General features: G+C 34.0%; 1 protein-coding gene across 8 annotated transcripts in view; it reads right to left on the minus strand.

The window, feature by feature from the left end:
• tp73 (tumor protein p73) overlaps window positions 1-25,717 on the minus strand; it is a 163,864-nt gene that overhangs the window by 66,692 nt on the left and 71,455 nt on the right. For 6 of the 8 annotated variants that reach the window (XM_051931289.1, XM_028807452.2, XM_051931288.1 and 3 more), the window contains one exon: window positions 18,455-18,700. In XM_051931289.1, the coding sequence (XP_051787249.1) occupies window positions 18,455-18,700 (246 nt within the window). Of the gene's footprint in view, window positions 1-18,454; window positions 18,701-24,430; window positions 24,711-25,717 lie in introns of those variants that run through there. The other 2 variants (XM_028807453.2, XM_051931291.1) reach the window with 2 other exon arrangements.

Here is a 25,717-nt window from a genome sequence, read left to right on the forward strand (position 1 = left end):
CAGTATGTGCTGACACTACGCCACCATTATATTCCGAAGTTTAAAAACGGTGTCCCGCAGGGCTCAGTACTGGGACTTTACTGTTTCACTTTACATGCTTCCATTGGAAACTATCATTAGAAAACACATTCATTTTCACTCATATGCAGATGACACCCAGTAATACCTTTCTTTTAGACCAGTGGTAGTCAACCTGATCCCTACCGCCCACTAGTGGGCGTTCCAGCTTTCATGGTGGGCGGTAGCGGAGCAACCAAACGGCGCTGCGATTGCATACTAATTGACTAATTTAACTATAGTAAGTTGTTTTATAAAGATTTATTCTGCCAAACTTAGCGAAAATCCGACATAAAGTACTTGGTAAGTAATTATTATTATATGCTTTAACTTGCTGTAACTCGGCTTTATAAATTTTATAAAGTAAAGTTACTTCCCTACTTTATAAATCACCATTACTGTGGAACCGGTGGGCGGTTAGAAAATTTTACTACTAACAGAGATACAAAAGTGGGCGGTAGGTATAAAAAGGTTGACTACCCCTGTTTTAGACCAAATGACATTTCTCCAATGATGTCCTTAATTAGTTGTGTTAGTAAGTTTCCCCATTTATTTTCTTTCTCTAAATACAGATAAAACTGAATGTTAATTATTTGAGGGAATGATGCTGATCACAAAATTATTCCGTTATTATATATAACTCACTTGGAACACTGTTAGTTTTATTAAATCAGCCCACAGTATGGGCATTAACTTTGACACTGCTGTGTTGTTTAAAGTACACAATACAAAACTATCCAAAACATTCTTTTTCCATCTTAAAAATGTTGGTAGATTACGTTTTCTATGTATGCAGGATTCAGATAAATTAATTCATACATTTATTTCTAGTAAGATCGGTTATTGTAATGCAGTATTCCCTGGCTATTCAAATCATTCTTATACAGCTTTCAGTTAATTAAAAATGTTCCTTAAAAGAATCAGAAAGTACAAACACGTAACTCAAGTTCTTAAGTCCTTACAATGCCTCCCAATTAAATTTAGGGCTGGTTTCAAAATCTCCCTTTTAACATATACAGTAAAGCCTTAAATGACCTAGGACCCGTTTACTTATGTGAGCTTATCAGTACTTACAAACCAGAGCACACATTAAGATCTCAAGATGCCTGCCAGCTTATTTTTCCAAAAATTAATAAAGCAACAGTCAGAGGTCGATCTTTTAGTTACAGGGTCCGGAAGCTGTGGAAATATCTGCCTGCTACTAGAAGAGATGCCCCTTCAGTGTCAGCTTTTAAATCCAGGCTGAAAATTCAATACTTTAGTCAAGCATACCCTGATTAGAACTGCTGATCAGCTATACATAGTGTTTGTTAGTCATTCATACAAAATATGTAAATGTAATACAATATTTATAAATTGTTACTAACTCTTTTCTAATTTGTTGATCTTCTTGTTATCCTGATGTGGCACCCCCGTATGGGTGTAGGCAGCTAGATGGCTGAGGTCTCCATGATTCTGACTATGTCTGACTGTGTTTTTGACCCTCTTTCTTACATTTTCATCTCCTCCATTGTCAACTGCACATAGTCCTGCAATTAACTAATGGACAGATGTTGTTGGACTCCATTTATGTTATCAGTTCCTGCTTTTTTCTTTGTATTTCAATAACTCTGTATCTTTATATGTGCTAGTTCTGTATTTATTGATTGGTATATTATATTTTTGCATTTTGCCTTGTGAGTTGTTGCCGTACTGTGTGCCTGCACTTGGAGAAAAGCACTGTGCAAGAACAAATTATATTGTACTATTGTGTTGTATCTCTGAGGTGGCAATTATAGAGAAAAGGACAAATTGTATTCTGTTTTATGTATTGCATTTACCCATATTTTCTGACATCCATTGTACATCCAGCCTACCTGGAATGGGGTCTCTCTTTCAATTGCCCTACCCACTTTTTCTTCTATTTTTCTGTAAGGTTTTTTGGGAGATCTTTTGTGGTGTCTTAGAAAGCCATGGCTGGGGGCTGCCAATTAAACAGGGTCTGTTAAAACCAATTCTTAGTGTGATTTTGGGCTATACAAAAATAAACTGGTGTTGTTGTTGTCGATAATGTTGTCCCAAGTTCACCAACAGGCCACTGCTTGTGAAAATGGAATGAACATTGAAGATTACTGATAATCGAAAACTGACCATTGCTTGATTTACAGTAACCCTTATTTCTTTAACAAAAGAATTTTACCTGTGGGCAATTTCAGTTAAACTTTGAAACTTTAAATAAAATTAGAGACTACATGCCACCTTGGGGATTCCAAGGCAGTAATGCATTGGAAGAGCAAAATAATGTTTAATATGTGGTCAGATTATCACATAACATTCTCAAATCTGATAATTCAATTCATGGTCAAATGGACCCATAGCCTCATGGATAAGGTTAGTAGTCCATTGCAGGGCCCACTCACCTACATACCTACACGCATATTCTGCTAGTCGTTATATTCCTAACCTCTTTAATATGTGGTAGAAAACCTCAAAAGGACATGGGGAGAATATGCAAACTCCATGCAGAAATCTAATGGTGTGGAATTCAAACCCAGGATGCTAGATTCACTAAGTAGCAGAACTAATCATTGAAGCAGCTTACCATTCCATGATAACATAAATAACATAATTAAATGCTCAGAAAATAAAATAAACTAATGTTTTCATAACATACAATCAGCCATTACATTAAATACCCATAAACACATGTTATAACACTTGTAGGTTTTCAAGAAAGCTATTCAAAGAAATGGGAAATGGGCAATTTGTATTTTTTGCAACATTCTTGAAATAGTATATTCGCTCTGTATAAATGGTTGTTGGTTCAAAAACACTTTGTCATCAAAAGAGGTGTTGTTCTTATCACAAAACATTATGTAGAAAAGACGATTTCTTAATTACAATAGTACATTCTGCCTTTATGAAAATGCAGAACCATTTCCAAAATGAATTCAGAAACACATGGATACAGTTAAAAATACACTATTGGGATGAAACAGTGGTTTCCTGGCAACATTAACAGTGATTCTGTCCCAATTTAATAACTTTAGACACTAAAATTTTATGATGTTTTAGAAACTTTTGTCAGTAATTAAAAAGAGAAAACTATATACAGTCTTTACATTTCTTAGGATATATCTGAAGTTATTTTTTCCTCTTATATTATGTTTTTGAATATGTGTTGCGGGCGGCACGGTGGCGCAGTGGGTAGCGCTGCTGCCTCGCAGTTGGGAGATCTGGGGACCTGGGTTCGATTCCCGGGTCCTCCCTGCGTGGAGTTTGCATGTTCTCCCCGTGTCTGCGTGGGTTTCCTCCGGGCGCTCCGGTTTCCTCCCACATTCCAAAGACATGCAGGTTAGGTGGATTGGCGATTCTAAATTGGCCCTAGTGTGTGCTTGGTGTGTTTGTGTGTGTCCTGCGGTGGGTTGGCACCCTGCCCAGGATTGGTTCCTGCCTTGTGCCCTGTGTTGGCTGGGATTGGCTCCAGCAGACCCCCGTGACCCTGTGTTCGGATTCAGCGGGTTGGAAAATGGATGGATGGAATATGTGTTGCATATCATTTTGTGTCACACTCTGGTTTTTCTCACCTCTAACTGCTCTAAACTGAATCACCATATCCATGACCTCTGGGTTTAAAGTGATCTGCCTGCTTCTGCATCACTTCTGTGTAAAACTAATAGCATGTTCCATGGCTTACAAAAACAATTAACATTTATTACACTCAGAGTTGTAAATAATTTGACTTTCCATTTAGCAGAAGAAAAACAAAGTCACCCAATTTCAAAACTAAACTTAAGTTTTCTATCTCAGTGGTTCAAATCACACACATATTAATTTGTCACACATTTACGAAACACCCAGACAAAATAGAAAATAAGCTATGCTTAAGGAAAAATGGAAAAATTCAACACAAGATTTCCACAATTGGTAACATATTTTATATACAGGAGGCGTGTCAGAGCCCCAATTCCCTGACAAAACCTCACAGACACAAGTCCTGGGTTCAAAAGACTTAGTTTAATTACACAAAATACATTCACAATAAACAATCCGCCAAACCTCCTAGGCATTGTCCTTCTCCTCTCCTGACTCCAGTTCCCCTGAGTGAAGTGGATGGTTCATTTTAACCTGGACCTGGGGGTACTTCAAGTGCATCAGCATGGTATTGAGGAAGCACATTCCAAAGGGGAGACTCCTCCTTGCAACACTCTCCAGCCCACTAAGTGCCCCACCCAGACTGCCCTTTAGGACTACAATTCCCAAGCAGCCCTGCATGTGCCCAAACATGAGCTACATTACAGGGATGCTGCCACTCAACTGGAAGTCACCATTCACCAGCTCCCATCCACTGGTGTTGTCTTTCCATTTTGAGGGCCTCTCTTGGGGCTCACTTATGCTTTTTAATAATGCCTTAAAGATTATTTAAAGTTGATTCATTCAGCATTGATTTGAAATTGCTATAAAGCATTGCACTATACTGCTATCAAAGTCAAAAATTAGAAGTGCCTCATCATAAAATGAATGTAAATAAATATCTTCCAACTATTTTTTTTTATATTTTATTTTATTAAAATCAAAAAACATTCCATACATGCAAGTCAAGTTCAACAAAACTGGTTTGAAATGAATCCACACTGACCCAAATATCGTCCATCAATAAACAGTAAAAGTTATTAATACCTTCTTCAGTCAATCTCTTTCTATCATATTGTGAAGATTGACTTGGCATGCACTAAAAGAATCACGTTTCATTCTGCTTCACTGTGGCATATCAATATCAAATTTAGTAACAACATACAAATGGAAGAATTTAGCAGATGTAGAATTTAGAATGTAGCATTTGCTTTTACAGTTTTTGCTTAATAAAAAATGAGGTGACATTAGTTTATTTAAGAGTTATTGTCACATGTACATAGTGGAATTAAATCCCTATGTGTAAGTTTGTCTAATATGGAGTCGGCTGTCACTGTCCTTGTCTGGTGCCATAAATCTCACTCTTTGGTTATATATATTATCTATTTATTCATCCATCCATTCAATTATTTTGTAAACCTGCTTATACTATAGTATCACAAAATAATATATAGTGGTGATCAAAACAGCAGAGTTTCCTTTCACATACTATTTGTGGGAAATTGATTCAAAACTTCATTTCTCATGCAGTTTTGCAACAGCAAAACTTACTAAAAAAGGTGTTTAAGAGTTTTAAAATTGTTTTCAGAGATTGAAATTCAGGAACATTGTGCCTTAAGGGTCTTGCAAAAACCATACACCCCTCATGTATTTCTCACAAAAGGGCCTAGATGAAAATAAATGGGGAAAAAATGGTCTTTTGGAAATTCAACATGGTTAAACATAATCCTTCATGAGACAAAATTACATGCTCTTAGAGAAAAGCTGTAATCTAGCTAGATAATAAAGTTATAATCCAAATTAGTTGAGAAGAAAACGCCATGCCTGTGGGCAGTTCAAAACTTTGCGTGTGCTAATAATGGTGTCTTTCCATCAGCTCTAATGCACCCCTGCTACCTGATAGCAACTGTAGTCTCCATATCAACATGTTTGTGTTATTGTTCCCACCACCAACAAACCCTCTACCAGATATCCTATGTAGCTTGTATTTTAAGATGGACTAATGACAACATACATGAAAAATTTCATGAAAATTGGTTCAGCAAAATTTATGTTATGTTGACGAACAAAAAATACAGCAAAACAAACAGCTTACTGTTTCATTAATATAGATATTAAGGTATTGTATGAAAAGCAAAAGAGTCTTAAACACCTGTGTATAACAAATTTTAGTGAAATAGGCTCCCCATTTCATCCATTCACCCATCCATTTTTCACTATATAATTGCATTGAGGTAGATCATTTTTGGCACTGTCTGACATTAATGAGGCACTACTTTATCTTGGATGACATTCACACCAACATCCACACTCGGTTACTCAAGGATAAATTACTACCATCAATTAACCCTGCATGCACATTTTTGGGATGAGGGTCTTAACAAGAGTAGCAAATAAAACTCAGATGCCCACAGTGTCTAGATAACGATTCAATGCCAGGTTCCTGAAGGTTATTGATTACTGATAAATTATTGATCCATTCATCCTTTTTCAAACAGGGTTAGCTCAGGTAAAGATTGTGGGGGTGAATGGTGACAGTATTGAGAAGAAGGCAGTAATCCACCCTGGAATATGGAAATTTCATCAAAGGGACATATTAATGCACACATCTACAATCAGCTATACCAGTTTAGCATTGCTACTTAATGTAACATACATGTCTTTGGGACGTGCAAGGAGTACTGGAGCATCTGGATAAAAATGAATGTGCGTACAGACAAATTTCACAAATATAGTGAATGCTCCAAGAATCAAACCCAAGTCCCTAGAGTTGTGAATATTATTTTATTGGTGCAAGTTCTTTGATTCTAAAAATTAAAACCTAAGCTCTGCAATATTCAGTTCAGTTCAATTTATTTTTGAATTGTACTCTTAACTAAATACAGGTTCAGAGAACTTGCACAAATTTACAACTTTAATGCAATAATAGTAAATTGACAAAACTTACAACATTAAAATACATGAACACTCAAACTATACTTAATACACAATAAAACAGGAACTTTATTTGACTAACAAAATAATGAAAATATGAAATATAGTGAAGACGGAAACAAAAACCCCATCCAACAGCATTACTGAAGAAAATAAATATTTGCTGGTCCATGACCAATTATAACTGATAAAGTCATAATCAACATAAGGCAAAGTCACATCTATGATTACCTAGGCCAACTGGCTACCTTTCCTCTGCTGGGCATTAAATGATATCATAAGTACATACTGAACAGTACAAAAAGAAGTAATATTTTTCTAGTTAATTTGAAGTCTTCCAGTACCTCTAGTGTCATATATCCCATGGACTGTAGCTTGACAATGTAACAGTGGAAATTAATTGAATTACTGCAGACGTTTACCTGACATGTTCTCCAAAGGTTAAACACTGACTTTCTGATACTTTTTTCTTACTTCTCACAGTTAGTACACTATATCAGTATTTTTCTCAAAGGTTTTAATCACATATTCCAGAGAAGATCAACAATGAATACTGAACTTAGGGAACTGAAAACACATTTCCAAAATGTTTACACATCTTATATGAATAAATCATTTCTGGGAGGTAGTCTGCAGTTGAATAAGAGGAAGGCCTAAGTGAGGGTTTATGGATGTGGTGAGAGAGGACATGCAGGTGATGGGTGTAACAGAGCAAGATGTAGAGGACAGAAAGATATGGAAGAAGATGATCCGCTGTGGCAACCCCTAACAGGAGCAGCCGAAAGAAGAAGAACTCTGCAGTTGAATATCTATGAAGAAAGTTGAATGTGAACCTTCCAAAGTATTTTGGTGTCAAAATTCTGCAACCCAGACAAAAAGCAATGCCTTCATCATATACTTCTTCTGAAAAACTCAAAGAAAGGAGTGAACTGAAAAGGTTTGAGATGGTGTGTGACAACACTATCCAATGTTTTTGACCTACATGTCAGGTCCATCCCAAAGTAAAGCCTATGTATGTGTAATAAACATAAGGAACGTAAGGAACACAACAAAAAATATTTAAGAACTGGAGCTTAAAACGTCCAAAACACTAAATGTACTTTCAAGGAACTTAAACAGTAAACAAGTAAAAAGGAGTTTACCTTAGTTTTTAATCTCACACAATTTTAAAGTTATGTTGGATTTGGTCTTGCTAGATTACCAACTTGTTTGTATTTTCAGGCTGACTATAACTAAATTCTAAGAACAAAAACACAAACGATAAAAATTATAATTAAGTAATGTTATAACAAAAACATAACATACAAAGCAGCATTAATACAAACTGTTTACATTTTTGTAAACCAGTTGCCTAATTCTTTAATTCTAGTTCAAAATGAAAAACCAAACAAAAAAACTCTTTCTAAACAAGAAATAGAAAATACACTATAAAAATTTAATTTTTACAAGACAATCTTTTTAGTCTGTGTTTCAGAATAAAGGACACTTATTTTAATCACATTTAATCTTTCTTTAGATGCACACAAATGTTTCAGCTACTGTGGTCAGACAACAATGTACTAAAATGCTTATGGCACTATAATTGTCAAAAAATCCTGTCTGATGATAGAGGAGAGTCTAAGTGCTGGATTAAAGTTGCAGTTCAAAAGATTTAAGCAGATTACTGACTATATTCACTTTCTTCCTACTTGTTTGCATTACCTCAAAGTTAAACAGATAAAAAGGACATTACACATTATATAAATAAGTAGATAAAATATAAGATAAATAAATGAAGTGAAACAGAAAGAGCAAGATGAAAGAATGTAAGATTTCAATTTAGTATTCTCATAGGAACAGAAACTACAAAAATCTAAATTGTATATTTTTTATGCTGGTTAAACATGTTTTTCATAAAACAATTATAAGAATTAAACAATTTTATAGAAATCACACAATCGTTACCTAAATGAAAACTGGTGACACTTCATTAAAGGGGACAAAGTGAGTCTTAAGGCTGTTTTATTGTTTATTTTGTCACTGGTGTTAGGCCGCATTTGGTCAATAAAATATCCTGACAGTTAGTGAATGCCAAGGTGCTCTAACCATCACCCAATATTTTCTAAAGGTGCATAATAAAAATTGAACCAAGAAATAAACACAATGAAAGCTAAATTAAGGTCTCAAGATTTATAAGGCTCAACAGTATTTTCTCAGTTTCATATTTTATGATTTTTTAAAGTTCTGAAAAAATCCCTTTGTTTAACCCAAGCAAGTTTTCAAATTCTCCTTTCCTTATTTGCCAAGGAAAACAAAAAACTATATTTTATAATGTGCATCCTTGTAACAGTACATGCTTATGGTTTATTATGCACTGCAAATTCAAAGAATTAAAACATCAGAAAAATGTAACTAGTGTGCAGTTGTACATAGTAATAAACCTGTAACTGGCTTTTCAGTAACAATTAAAAATTCTTATTTTGCCCTGTTTTTGGGGAATACCAACCTGAAATGCATTCTTCAGTAGTAAGGATCAAATTATAAGAGCATTAATTTTCAAACCTTACACAAGTATGGAAATTTCATTGTACAAAAGTCCTGCTAAATTAAATGTATGTATACTAAATTAGATTAATCATGAATGAAAATGTTATTTTAGGTCTAGTATCCCATTCATAGGTTTTAGCTAATTTATATCTACTGTATAATCCTTATGATAGGGTATCAGTGTTTACTGAATAGAATTTAACTAAAACTAAGAATATGAACAAGCAATATAGTGACCACTATTAGAACTTGGCTTCAAGTGTTTCACTAGGAATGGATGTATAAATAGTCGGACATTTGGAGAGGCTTCACATGCAAAGTCAATTTCTTTACATCAGTGAATCTTAAAATTATTATTATAAATACATTTACAGATTTATTAGATAATGCAAGATTACAGACCAAGATATAGTACTCCTGCATCACTGAATATAGTACTTCCAGATATAGTACTCCTGCATCACTGAATGTCAGAGTAAACTTGAGTTAATGAAGGAAAAGAAATCTTAATTTTTTCTATTTTGATAGAAAAAGCAAACACAATGCTATATGAATTTTAAAAAGTCCAGTCATAAATTTAATCGATTAAACATATCAAATGAATAGTTAAGATCATAAGTTTAATTGAAGCAACATATTAAATAGATAGTTAAGATGCATTACATCACAATCAACACTTGAAACCTCACCCCAAATCAGTTAAGAGAGCCATTTGATACCAATAAATCAATTATATTATATTAGTTAAAGCATAAGAAGTGAAACAGAAGACAACAAAGCACAGCAAATATATTTAAGAATTGCACTGATTAATTCTTACAAACTCTGAAAAAACTTCACACTATTCCACATGAATAAAATGTCTTTTTTCAGTTTTAGATAATATAATTTTCTCTTTTCCCACTGAGTTATAGAGCTAAGTAAATTCAGTTGTCAAGTTAACAATGTAGTATAGAAGATCATCTTCAGTAGTAATTTACTTCCTAATGATCTAACAACAACCCAGGTGAGATTTGAACCTAGAAAAGGAATGGAATCTAGCCATTCATAAAAAAAAATCTTGTTCAATATATGCTAAAAACACCATAATTCATCTAAAATTTGTTAAGTGTTCATATATATTACATCTAAAATTGTCTAATGTGTATCCATGGCAAGATCCAACCTGTGAAAGATGTCATCAAGTGCTTGCATCATTAGGTCACATGTTCTGGAAATGTCATACACTTAAAAACACTTTAGGGGAAAATATTTGTATATCTCTTGGGAAGGATTGGATTTAAAATAACTGTGGTACATCTTGCACCACACTACTTGCAAAAAGACTTGTTTTCATTTCCTGGAAGAATTCCAATCCATCTTCTATAACCCAATAGAATAACAACATTCCATTTTATCTCAAATTGGAAAAAACAAATTCTCTTTTAAGATGATCTGTTCAGAATTTTTTCAGAGCTGATCAAGAGCTCATTAATGTAATTCTAAAGTAAATGTGCCAGAACTGTACTATTAAACACTTTTTCTGCACCCAGAAATAGCAGGACTTTTTTAAGCTCAAATACTGAATGGGTATATACAATATCAAACAATCAGTGAAGGTTTGACAACTGATCTTTTACAAACCAGAAAACCAGATTAATTTTGTAATATTATATTTTGCAAAGGCCTTAACATCATTATTCAGTTGTTACACATATCCATAAGTTGCACACACAAGAGGCTTCTTTGGATAGACTTGATTGATGCCTGGTGTTCAGTTTTGGGTGACATGTTATCTTCTTTAGCTACCTCAAACGTAAGTAGCATTAATGGAGTTCATTTAACAGACACCTTTTTTTTTTTTATAAAATTCTGCTAGATGGCCATCTGGATCTTAACCGCTTTGTAAACAATTGATAAATTGCGTATTTCAATTAGTGTCAGTGGTTTGTCCAGCTGTTCTACTATAGGAGTGCTTTGACCCATGCCAACTTCATTTTATTTTTATTTTTAGAATAATAATATTGTGAATCAGGGCGGCACGGTGGCGCAGTGGGTAGCGCTGCTGCCTCGCAGTTAGGAGACCTGGGGACCTGGGTTCGCTTCCCGGGTCCTCCCTGCGTGGAGTTTGCATGTTCTCCCCGTGTCTGCGTGGGTTTCCTCCGGGCGCTCTGGTTTCCTCCCACAGTCCAAAGACATGCAGGTTAGGTGGATTGGCGATTCTAAATTGGCCCTAGTGTGTGCTTGGTGTGTGGGTGTGTTTGTGTGTGTCCTGCGGTGGGTTGGCACCCTGCCCAGGATTGTTTCCTGCCTTGTGCCCTGTGTTGGCTGGGATTGGCTCCAGCAGACCCCCATGACCCTGTGTTTGGATTCAGCAGGTTGGATGATGGATGGATGGAATATTGTGAATCAATAGGGAAAAGACAAGTTTAAAGGATTGACCAGTGGTCAAAAGACCAGTAAATAAAGAGTGTTTATGGGAGAATCTAGAGCATTAACTGAAGATAGTAACCAGAGGAAAACCATGAAAAACTGAGTGACAGTACCAAAATTAAATCTGAATTTCAAAGTCAAAGGAACACGCAAGCAAGAGGTCCTAACAATAATTAATAATCCTTCCCTTAAATATAATTTGTTGTCTGTTTGTTTTGATGTTTATTCTGAGCTTGGACATGAAGTGTAGCACATCTCCATTTTAAACAGCATTGATGTCACTCATAGAGGTAGATAGATAGATAGATAGATAGATAGACAGACAGACAGACAGACAGACAGACAGACAGACAGACAGACAGATAGATAGATAGATAGATAGATAGATAGATAGATAGATAGATAGATAGATACAACTTTATTTGTCCCCAGGGATAAATTTGGCTGAATAAGACTATTAACTAGTAAGGAAATTCAGAAACAAACAGAAGAACAGTGAGAAATATGGAGCTTTTGAAAAAAGGCTGCTGCTTGCACAGCAGAATATGTGCCTTGCAAAAGACATCATGCTAACAACAGTATTGTGATGACCCTGAAAACCAAGTCAAAAAATGACAGTACCCATTAAAGAAACAAATACAAAAATAGTAATAATTAATAACAAGAAAATTAAGGACTAAATAACATTAACCACATTACAAATGTTGCAAACAATACAGGAAAGATCAACTAGTACCTAAAATGATTTACAGATAGTAAAAATTGAGAGAGCATTGTACAATGGCAGATCTGAAAATGTTACTGTTTCACTCTAAGCTCTAGAACAGGGGTTCTTCAGGGGGTCTGTGAGGGTAAGATAAAAATGAACATTTATATTCACTATACAACCCAGTACTGTTGATTTAGAGTAGATGTAGTGGTAGCAGTAGTAGTAATGATAGCAGAAAACATAGTAGTAGTAGATCTGTTTTAATTTGCACAAGAGGATTGTATTTCATAATTATAATGAGTGGTCATTACTTTTTGCATAAGAAAAGGTGTGTTTTTTTAGATTGTTTAATTTAAAGTTTAATAATACTTTGTGTATGTCATATATGTATAAGACAAATCTCGATAAATAAAGTACATTAAATTCATTGCATGCAAATTTGTGTTTATGTGAATATTTCTGGGGAAGGGGGTCCATAGTTTTCATCAGATTCTTAAAGGGATCCGTGACTCAAAAAAAGTTAAGAATCACTGCTCTAGAGCAACAAGCCAAGTGGATTAGAGTGTGTAAGCTTGATTTTAAATGAGAACATTAACAATACTACAGTACAGTACACATGCAAAGTTTAGTTATTATACAGTATTGTGCATATTCAGATGCAGATATGGCTACATTTAGAAGAGGAGCCCAACAGTTTAACAGCTATAAAAGGATTCCAAGTCAAGGCAGGTATTATAGACAATGCATTGGATCAATAGATCTGTAAAGGGTAACAGTTGTAGCTGTACCAGGAGCTTACTGGGGAGTAGTAAGCACAGGTAAGCAAAAATGGAAGGATGCTGTGGGATAAATAGAACAGATCAGGAGTATGGTAAATGGTAGTAGCAAGGTTATGTAGTGTATGACAGCCTGCCTTCTACCTCATTAAGTGAGCAAGTGTTGGTGTTGGTGTTGCCTACTGCTTTAACTGGGAGGACTAGTATTGGCAAAAGCACAGATGCCACAGTAAGAAGTACAGAATGTGTTGGAAAGGAATGTTAGAGCCAGCACTGTGGTGGATTGTGGATCAGTCATCCCATCTAATAAATATGGGAAATATCTTTAAAAGAAGATCCAGAAACCCGTAACATTATTTTTACTTTGTTTTGTACTTTGTGTAATTTTATCTATACGTTATATTTATTTTTAAATAAATAAACCTTTCGGTACTACTTTGGAGTCTTTCTTATTATTCTGAACAGCATAACAGTCTCTCCTCAATCCACATGGTATTTCAATATGTTGGGCTTTTTAGCAGAAATGCACTTTTATACAATAAAATTAATTCTGACTATTCTTTAAATTTACCATATTTTCAGTCTTCTAAATTTAATTTCTTCTATTTGGTGCTTACAAACACACAATTGGTAACATGACATGTCCAGCAACTAACTCCAAGTAGTTCCAACAAAATCAAACCAAGACAAGGATGGATTTGTGTGTATAATAGCTGTCAGAATAAAGGGTGCTTGAAGGTTCATATGTTGTCAGTAAAACTCACATGGCCAGCGATTTTCAATTTTGTAAACTGACATGGTCCAGCTACAAGGTCAGCAACTGCAATTGGCAAATATGACATACCCCACGACTAGAAGTCACGTAATATGACATTGGCTCAAAATAGTAACTAGCAACAACAGAAATACCGTACTGTTTGGCCTAATTCTAGGATTTGGCAGAGCTCTTTCCTGCTTGCTTTATGAGGCATTCACATAATCAACAATTGGTTAAATAATTCATATAACAGAGTCAGCTGCAATATAGCTTTAAAATGTTTTTGTTTGTGACAATATTAAGCTGATTTGTGCAAAACAATATCTTTAAACATATATGAATATAAAACTATTTGGTCTTTTTTTTCAAACAGTACATTAAGATGACTTAAATGAACACATAACACTAAAAGATTAAATTAGAAATTACCCAATCAACAAAAGATAAAGGATAAAATAAGTATATATCTGTCTTCATAGTCAGATGGCACTTCCTTTGACAGAAATATCTCCTTGATTTTCTTTTACATTGTCTAAGCACTGTATATGTTGCTATGTATTTTAATGTAGTTACATAGCCAAAAAGTTTTTTGAAGTGAAATAAGCCTGGGTTTAGAAAAGTAACATCCTGTGTTACCAATTTAATTCAATTTTATATGAAGCAGCAACAAAATATTGGACAGCAATAGAAAAATAATATTTTCTACATAAACATTCAAAACATATTTTGAAAAAATACCTTATAAGTATAGATGTACATTTATATCCAGATTTGGTTTCACTGTTTACAGGAAAAAAAGTTATGACATGATGTTCTTTTCCATTTAAAAGGAAATAAATGTGCAGACTACACATGTGAGTGATAGAACCACTACTCATTCATATATACAAACATTTCAGTGCATAAAAACATGAAGTAATTTGAGAGAAATGCTACAGTAAGTGGATTGACAGATATTACTTAACTAAATATTTAAATATTGATGGAGTCTAAATAAATGGAACTGGGCAAATAAGTCAAAATTAAATAAATGCACAGCTTTAAAATAAATAATATGTACAGTATATAACCTGCAAAATGGGAAGTTTAGAGATGAATGTAAATTGTGAAAAAAATACACAAGATCTAGTGGCACACATCATTTTCCACAACTATACATTGAACAGAAGCCAAAGGTAAAAAGAACTTTGAGGTGCATATTGTATCTTGCTATTTACAGTAAAAGTCTAGAGTAATTCTGTTTAAATGCTTAGTTTGTGCTAGATTGGGCGGAGTGGTGGCTCTTAGACTAGGGATTTGCACCGGCAATTAGAAGGTTGCTGGATTGAATCCCGTAAACGTCAGAAGTGACTCTACTCCGTTGGGCCCTTGAGCACAGCCCTTAACTTGAAATTGCTTCATCCTGGGTATGATGTTAACCTTCATCCAGCCCTGCAAGCAGGTCCTCCAATGTTCAAGGGAAAAGTTGGGGGTTGGTGGCAAGATTGGCATTCCAGCCACTGTAAAAAGCCTTACACTGTTCCAGTGTGGTGCTGATGCGTCACCCATTGCACGGCTATGCTCAGGTCCCAATCCATGTGGGTTTGTTGTGTGGTGAGTGCAGAATGTGCTATAATCAGTGCATGCTCCCAACCTCTTAATTTGTGAGTTCATATCTTAAACTCTATGTGTAAATCACAAGTGGAAAACACAAGTAAAAACACTACCAGATGTATTCAGTAAGTGAAACATAAGGATCATTGTGAGTTGAGTATTTACAGCTTAATTATTAAAAGATGTACAGTGAAATATTACTAAACATGTTTTCAAAAACAGAATAGTACCTTTAGGGAACTGGTATGATTTCAAAATGGTAGCACCTCGGGGAAGTGGCATTAACTGAAATCAATGTAAAACTGGTACCTAGTAATAAAATCTGACCAAAAACAAACGAAATAGCTAATTGGGCTTGAAAACACAAGCCGAACATCACAAAAATTCTAAACACAGTCTGCTTCACTTGGAGGAAAATAAAGATTAAGACAAAATTGTCATATATGGATTGATAAAGTTTGTTAATTTAAAAGAGGGTACTATGGTGCAAACTGTATCTCTATCCTAGAAATAGCATTTAAATAATTCTGACAAACATAAAAAGAAACAAAATAACCCTGCAGTCTTTCTGAAGTACAGTACCTAATTTTAAATTAGCATTGTGTTTCTCTTTCCAGATGAATATAAATATTTCCAAAGTTTCTTAAACATCTTTGACTATAAATGTATTTAACACTTTATAGCTAAATAAAGATAAACTTAGATCTGCTTTGGCATCGTAAGCTATATTCATTCGTTAAGTAAGAACTGCCAACTAGATACATCAGAGATGAACACTTAGACTTGACTTCCAACACTAGAATGTAGCTCCTCCTACAGGAGAAATGTTTCATCTTCTCTGGTCTCTGGCATTGCTTGAATAGTTTAGTTAGTTATAACCCCTAGGCCGTGAAATTCTTTTTATTGTGTCTGTGCCTCCACACAGTAATTTCTTTATAGACTAAGCTTTTAGCACAGGCTTTTGTTTACTTCTTACTAAGCAAGGCATGAAGATGAAAAAGGGTAAAAAAAAAGACAAAATGTAGATTAGCCATTTGAAGAAAAAAAAAGGATGTGGCCCAACCCAACTGAGATGCTAATGATTTGATAATTTTATTTTAATGCCAGAAACATAAAATTAGGTGCTATTCTTTAATGTGTATGTTGTGCCTATGTGTTTACAAAGTTAAATCCTGATATAAACAACAAGATTTACATAAGTGAGTATATAATTGTAAAAATGTATAATTTAGAAATTTATTTTCCTCTTTTCACTGTTCCTGAACCTGTAGCATGTGATGGACATTTTAGTTTTAGTACTTTTGTTTTTATTTGATTTCAAATAATGCTTGCTTGTTTAGTTTTCACAGCAATATAAAAACCTAAAGAGTGATATGATATATGTTCTATTTTTAAAATTCAAATATTACACATGTAAGACATATTCTAAACCAACTTTTCAATATATAGGATGGTAGGTGTTTAATGTTAATTTTGAACAAGAGCCACAAGGCAGACAACCAGTTCTGGACAAAACACTTATTCTTTGCAAGGCACAAACATACACAAGCCTACATCATCATTTAGGCCAATTAAGCGTCATTAATCCACCTAAAATCATGGCCTTGTAGATAGATAGATAGATAGATAGATAGATAGATAGATAGATAGATAGATAGATAGATAGATAGATAGTTTATTATTCCCAAGGGGAAATTCACATTCAATTAGGTTACATTCAATTCACATTGTAGTCTTTATATGGGTAAATAATCCAGTCATGTGACTGTTAATGTTAAAGAAACAATTTTTGAAGCACCAAAGGACCATATCAGAATGAAGGGTAAATCTGAAAAAGAGCCCCAACTATTGAACAGACACACATTTATGTCCACTACATAAAATTGTTTTTTAGTATCAATTAAATGCAGTTAATTAAAACATAAATGTACCTTTTGATACTTAGCAAAGTCAGAATTACTTACTTATACATGACTACAAAAAGAAGATTCTAATTTTTTATTTTCTAATTAGGTTGAGGGTGAAGATGAGCACAAAATGCTCATTTGTGACATTCTCATTATCCACATTGTTTAATGTTATAATATCTGATTGAGTCTGATATTTTATTTTTTCAGTCACATCACATGTAAGCTGTATACTTCCTATGAAGCACATCATTAAATATCTAGTAAATATAACATGTTCCTATGCTTCTATCACTTCAGAATGTGCTTTACAGGGCTTAAGAGAAAACACATTTATAACATTATGAACACTAAATTCATAATTTTATATATTATTTTAAAAAAACCATACAATCGCACTGCCATTTATTGTATTTAGCCACATAAAACGTGAGAATATGACAATTTTGAAAAACACAACTGACAGCAAATATGTAAGAAATATACAAGGACGTTGTGTTATAAAATGAGGATTGATACCCACATATATAGTATGTGATAATGTCAATTAAATGCTTCTTTTGGTCTGAATTCCCCATTACATACTAGTGTAGTTGCAGTCTTTCTTCCGAGTCTCAAGAGGTTGTAGACATTTACTCATTTAGCTAACTATATATTACACATCAGATGATGACATACATGACAATTAACCTTTCTAGGAGTGGCAGTAATACCAGCAGTTGAATGAGAGTTCTAGACTCGTGAAATAAACAAAAGAATACATTACAGAAATAATCTGAAAAGTATTTGTCCACAGACAAATAAAACATATAAACATAACTATTGATAATAGCTGATTAAGCAGGTAGGGAAAGATTTTACAAATGTGAAAGAAAAGGAGTGATAAATCATTTAGCAAACATGGTAAGTAGTCTGAATGAATGTACAGTCAAAATAAATCATTTTTTAGAAAACAGTCTATTTGCAGAAGTTACACATACTAGTGAAATAATATAGCATATTAAAATAAAGCACCTCAAAACTAAAGAGCACTTTCATTGTGTGGAGAGGGTCAGACTTATACAAATTCTGCTTTTGAGTTTTTTCTTTTTTTAAGACAGGGCACCATTCTCCCTAAACGAGAAAGAACATGCAAATGTTTTGCACAGAAGGTAAATGAAGTAGGACTCACCGTCCAGGTGGCAGACTTTGCGGTGCTGGATTGCTGGAAAGTTACTTCAAAGTTATGCGGACCCGGATAGTCCGTATTGGATGGGATGGCAGGAGCAGGTGACATTGCATCAAAAGTAGAGTTAGGCTGTGAGTAGGGAGACGGCGTTGGGACGTTAGAAGTATGCTCAGAACTGTATGGGCTGGTGGATGCCGCTCTACTGCTGAGATTTTGATCCATGCCGCTGCTTAGCAGGTTGTACTGGGACTGAAAGAAGTTAGGGACAGGGGGAGGAGAGAAGAGAAGAGACAGGTAAGAAACTGGAAGATATACACTCACCTAAAGGGTTTCTGATTACAAGTTACACTTAAAGGCGTATCACTTGCAAATGGTGTGGAGAGGGTGGTGCTTTTGCTGCTTCTGTAAACTATAGGTTAAAAGCATGTACTTCAACACTTTTTTGAATTTCATTTAAGCTATCAGAACTAAGTTCTCAGACGTTTTCACTTGAAAAAGTCTGACTTTCTTTATTGACAGTTTTAGAATAAAGTTAAACTAACTTGAAAGTACAATTGCACAATAGACAGCTATTTAAAACATTCCAATTGGAATAATACCCGGAAAACTGAATAAGTCCAGACCTTTGAAAAATACAAGCATACCAAATAAACACCAAACAAACATCATAGGCTTTTATTTTTAGATTTTTCATTTTAGTAACCAGAAAAAAAAATTAATAGATTGCTGGAAAATGTCCACTGATCACCTTAATCTCATATTTGAAACTAGCTAAAATTTACAATTATTTAATACCAAATTCAGTTAACAATTTTATAAAGTTATTCTTACTTTTTTTACAATTTTTTCCTGATAACCTTTATTACTTATATGTTTATTGCTTGCTAATAATAAACTAATATGGCCAATGCCCACTACACTTAATTCTTTCAGGTTAACTGTAGTTTGAGTATTTTGTACATTTCGTTGTTTCAATAACATTACAGAATGCTGAATAATATATTAGTTAATTTGAATACTTGTTTAATAGAGTGCTACAGAGTGAATTGATTACAAATGTGTATAACTCTGATTTAAGGAACTTAAATAATTACTTTGACTGCAAATTAATTTCCTTTCGATAACTTAAGTATGTTATTTATTTTTAGATGCTTTAAAAACTAACATTGTTGAAGTGCTTATGACTGGTACTCTTGTGCAAGGTGGTTTCCTATCTTGTGTCCAGTGTAGCCAGAATGCCATCTAAAAATACTATCATGACCTTGAAATGGATTAAGCAGGTTTGAGAAATATTGATTACACATTTTACATATATTTATCAAACTTTTGATTTGGATTTCCCCATGATATAGATTATACTTGATTTGTAAACTTCCATTTTTCTGTATTTGCAATAATCTGAAACTAAATCATACCTTCTAAAATTGTTTACGAAATAATTTTAATTTTCAGTTAGTTTTCGAATGACCTAACTTATTGAAAGTTTGGAAGACAATTGCCTTAACAGTCCATCTTTAGCTCTTCCTCAGTCTTCCAGTTTGTCTTATAACTGTGTACAACAGATGCTACCTGCAAATGGCTATTAGGATCATGAATACCACAAGGATGGAAATAAGGCTTGGCAGGACAAAGTCACACAGATAGCCTCCAGGAAAGGAACAGAGAGAGTGAGATCCATATTGGCAGTAGACAAGGTCCTGCAAATGGCAGTTATAGAAACATGGAGGTTTCTATGAAGAGGTATATTCTTTATGTATGCCATATAACCTGGAAGGGCAGTAGGCAGGACAGTAAAACAGAGAGAGAAACAGCTTTGAGGGAACCATCTAATTCTCAGTGATTGCCTCCTTAGCTGATACAGCAAGGATAAGGACGGGACAATAGAGTTGGCAGCACCTCCTGGTTGTTACAGAAGAGAATATATGAGACTGTCCCATTCCTTAGATAGTGCAGGTAGTTCTGCGTGCTACCTAGGAAACATAAGTCAAGGATAACCGAATGCTCAGAAGTGCATGGATGCAAGAAGCCTTCAAAGATATTGATAGTTAGGTGTCTGTGAAGCAAATGGAAAGCTGTGATTCTTGGGCTTGGCCTGAAACTGACCCAGGAGAAGGTATAAAGTCATGTAACTGCAAGAGGACTACATAATACAGAGTTCAGAAGGCAGTAGCAAAATGCTCAGCTAGTAAAAAAGTAAGAGAAAAGAAGGAGACACAGAAAGAGAGAGAGCCTTGAAGTGAAATAGGGAGTGTTTCCTGGTGGTGCTGTGGTGGGGAGTCATCCCAGCTGATAGACATAGGTTTAAGCCTGTGAAGGTAGGTCTAGATGGACAGTAGGTTTGTTATTTACTCAGTTCTTTTGTACTCTGATTCATTCAATTTTGTGTATTCCCTCCCTATATTTTGTTAATAAAGGTGCCATTCATTTTTCACTTCTTGTTTTATACTATATTTGTCATAACTATATAGTGAACTGGGTTCACAAATGGAAATTTGGTTGTTGAATTTTTGCATTTTTTTCAATACTTTGTTGCCTTGGGGGTGAAGAGCTTGTGCCAGAGACAACTCCTATCACAATTTGTGATATTAAACCTTTAATCTTAAATAGATTTTCCCCTACATTTTCTTCTTGTGTTTATTAATATTTCTTCTATTTTGTTAGCTACCATTCACATGGACTGTATGATTTGAAATGTTAGGTCTCTCCTGTCCTTGTCTTCTCAATTGCTGAAATTGTTAGTGTAACCAAAATTTATCTACCCAATTATTAGTTTTCTCTTGCATTTACTCCTTAATTGGATTTGAAAGAGATTTGCCTGGGATGTGTTTCCAGTGCAGTTTTAAAGATACTTTTAAATCTAAGCTTGATAGCATTGAGTGAAGTGGTATTTTCAGTGCTTTTCTCATAAAATTACTAGCCTAATTAAAAAGTAGCTAGATTGAATTTGTCATTTTGCAATGAAGACAAATTTTTGTTCTGAATATGACTGAACCTGGAAAGAAGCTGTCCTTCTGTTTCCATCCATACATCAATTTATCCTACTACTTATTAAATTAAACATCTTGAATTATCTTTTTTGACCTCATTTGGATACTCTGGCTCATCTTACTTTGGTGTTAGCTTAACCAAATCTTTAAATGGTATTTCATCTAAAATAAAATTATAAACTATTTGGTTACAAATATTCAGTCAAGAGAAATCTTCTTTCATAGAAGCTATCTGCAATAGTAGTAGCTTCAGAACGAATAATGTTTTAGCGTTTGATCGTATACAGCAACAATCATTTATAGTGTCATTTATATTTTGCATGTTTCTCAACAGAAAAATTGAGAATAAAGTAAAAAATTATTCTGAAAAAAATCTTATGTTTAACCATTTTTGTTGTGTGCATTTGGCACATACTACTAAATGGTCAAACCTATTTCATAAAACCACAAATGACTCACTGTGAATGAGAGGCAAAAGTAAAGTATAAAATAAATGACTATCAGAATTTTCAGGTTTTACCAAATTAATCTGCAGATGGATGTATAAAAGTTTTATCAAGGACAATTTTCGACTTGTAGGATGGGAAAACTGCACTTATATAGGTACATTGTCTGTTAAGACTCGGATTAAATAACCCTGAAGCCAAAATGTTTACAGTTGACTTAGCAGTCCAACAACAGGCTTTGTTAAACTCAATTGCAGATATTTGTGGAGTGCTGTCATGGTGGTTTGCTGAGAGGGTATCACTTACAGACTTTTCATTAATGGCCTTTCTTCCTTAGAGACTTTAGAAAGGAATGATGGAAATTATCCTGGAAAAGGTGCAAGAACCGGTAATGTATCTTAGTAGTCAGACCATGACATATAAACATATGATGATTGGTCCTAAATAAACAGACTACTGGGCAAAAATAAAATCTGATACACAAAACATGAGAGGAAACATAAATATAAAATAAAGATAAACTAACATTAAATGGAAAGAAAATTTAAAAAGAAACCTAAAAATATAGCACAATTTAAACATGCAACAGACTATGTATTCCACAGACAGGTAGAAAAGAGAACTCATCAAAACCAGAAGAAATAACAGGCCCAAACAAATTGATCACATACAGAGCAGAAAACAAAAAGAGATGAATATTGGAGTAAACATACATTTTCTGCAGAAATACTGAGGCTATAGACTATCAACGTTAATAGTGAGTGTAGAGCAAACAAACATACTATGAAAATTTCTAACAGAAAATACAATATTAATTAAAAAAATATTTTATATTCTTTTGAGAATATGATCATTTATTTGGTAGGCTTTATCTATAATGAAGATCTTATCTTTAACACTTAATTTCTAGTCATCACATTTCTTAACTAAGATTTGCCTAATCCTGTGTATAAATAATGGAAAAATAAGGCAGCTTTCTAATATGCAGGATATAGAAAATCTAGTTAATTCAGTGCTTTGAAACAGAATTAATTATTTTGGAGTTTTATCATCAGGCTGATAAAATTATTTGATTATGACTCTATAGATAATTCAAAATATGACAGCAAGGAAAACAACTAAAAGCAGGATATTCACCACTTTTTTGTGCAGAACTTATCAATGACTATAGTCCAAAGTATAAATTAAAATCACAAGATACAAGCCATCTGTTCCAAGGATAAAAACAGCATTTACAAGATGCAAAGTCTTTAGCAATTGGATCCACAAACCTTGAAATGTTCTACTTGTCAATATTAGTGATCTGTTCTAGCATGTAAAAGAATACATAAGACCCATTATTGGAGTCAGTCTGGAGACGTAACTGTTCTATAATATTGTCTAGTTAGTTTCCTGGTAGTTCTAAGTTTGCATGTTCTTTCCAAGGTTCCATGGGTTTTCTCTAGGTAATTTTGCTTTGTTACATATCTTAAAATAAATTGCTGTGATATAAGTAAATATAGGGGAATGTTTCTGTGGGTTTGTTTATGCCCTGTGATGGACTGTTGCTCTATAAAGAATTAATTCCTTACACTATTCTGTATGAGAAAAAGCAGAGTTAGGAAATGGAAGAGTGGATGGTTTCAATACAGATTATGTATAAAATGCCAAAAACAAAAAATATACAACACTGAAATGCAGCAAAGAGGTCAGTGTTACATTCTGACTGAGGCTATACACTTAAGCTGAAATATAGTGTTCAAGAGCTTCTATTGCTATAAAGCCAAACTTAATATTCCCACACCCACTTTAAGACGATTCAAAGTCACTGGGTCTTTTCAAGATTGGGCAAAGGGCATGAACCAAGCATGGATGGAGAGTCAATTCATCATACTTACATCCACATAAAGGTCAGCTTAAAATCGCTAATTAACTTAACACTTACAGAAAGCATCTGAGAAAGATCTCAGTATGTGGAGAAAAAATTATGCAGACATAGGCAAAACAGGCCACCTTCACACAGACAACATGATTTTTCCTACAAAGTCAGTGTTATTTCTTAGAACCTTTGAGGTGCTACACAAAAGGCATTAGAGAGTGAGATGTAACAGAAAAGAAATTATACAAAAGGAAAACAAATGGAACCGTCTGAAAAAGTAAAACAGGCTGCAAAATTGAAGGAACAAATTGTTGTTGGATGATAATCGATACCTAAAGTTATGATTTATCAGTTCATATATTGATACTGGCAAGCACTAGTACAATGAACGTTATACAACAGATACAAGACAAACACAGCAACCCCCTCTCAGAAAGAAAAACATTAATAGAAACTGATACAGTTAAAATTAGATTTTAAGATTTCAGTTCTGTAACATAAATTCCAAAAAACATAAAAATTAGACAGAAGGTGAACTCTGCCATACAACCATTCATTAACAAAATTATTAAGCAAATTTATCACACACATAATGTAAATTACACTTTGCACAGCTTAGAATAACAAAGATTAATGCTACTAAAGAGTGCAAATCAAATACTTAAAACGCAAAGGCAAATTATGTTACCTTCTTTTTCACGTAGTACATTGTCCAGGCTTGCTACAGTATGTATTTCCCACACGAGGAAAAATGTTCAGATTTAAATAAAGAAGAGACTTAAGAAGTCACTTCTACGGAAGATGGGTACAGTAAAACCAGAATCACGAAATGCTATGCTACAATGACATTAGCACCTGATCTGAGCTTGTTCCCTTCTGATATTATTGTCTATTTTTGCTAAATGTTTATTCAGCCTTACCTAATAGCACTAAACAAATCTGAAAGACTGATTCACCTCCCAGCTGTGATGGGGCACCCAGGAAAAAAAAAACTAACATGTTGGACTAATTATGGCATGCCTTAACCTAGACAACAACACCAGTGCAGGTATGCACTTGTAGAAACACACTTTAAGGAAGGCCCGCACTGAGCAAACATTGGCTTCCAGCCTTGTATTGCAGAAAAATCAAAATGAGTGAGGATCAAAGATGACAGAATTGAGAAAATAAAGAAGATAGACACAAGAAGGCCCCCATATATGGACAAGTTAGCAAGGTGCTAACTGTAAATAATAAGCAGATAAAATAGATCCTCCCCACCCCATACCATGTTCCTAAAGAACTGTGAAGTTAATAGCAAGTTATATTTAAATTAAATTGTTTATAGGGATGTTACCAGTAAAGCTGTGTGTCACTGGTATAATATCCTAAACAAGTTGCACATTAATTTTAACAGTCAGTGATTACAGTCAAAAGAGACCAATACAGGTATTACTTTTAAAAACAAAATTTTACTTCACTTTATAGTGCAGGTTTATAAGTGAGTTATTGCATCATGATGGATATATTGACCCATGCAGGTAGACTGCAAAAATCATGTTAATCTACAGTTAAGTTATTTAACAATGTGGAGTACATGACACAAGCTCTTTAAGTATAAATCAGACATTAACAAATGCACGATGTAGATGACTTTAGTAGAGCCCATTTCAAAATTAAATCAAAGGTAAAATAAAATAATAAAGAGTGCATATATGCAATTAGTTTGAAATACTTACCGGTAATGACTGAATGATAAAATTTCCTGAACATTAATATTGTAAGAAAGTTAAAAAGTGAACCTGTTACAAGTGTGTAAAGATGTCACTACTTTGCTTTGAATAGAAGTAATCATAGATTTCTTCAGTTCAACAGGTTTAATAGCTATTTCTTCTATTTCTCCAGGAAGCACAAGGTTGAAAGATCTAAATGAAGTGACTAAACTGTACAGGGTTTGATGAGAATTAGTTACGTTAATTTCAGAATTAGGACTGTT

This window comes from Erpetoichthys calabaricus, chromosome 8, assembly GCF_900747795.2.
Source record: "Erpetoichthys calabaricus chromosome 8, fErpCal1.3, whole genome shotgun sequence".
Taxonomy (NCBI): Eukaryota; Metazoa; Chordata; class Cladistia; order Polypteriformes; family Polypteridae; genus Erpetoichthys; species Erpetoichthys calabaricus.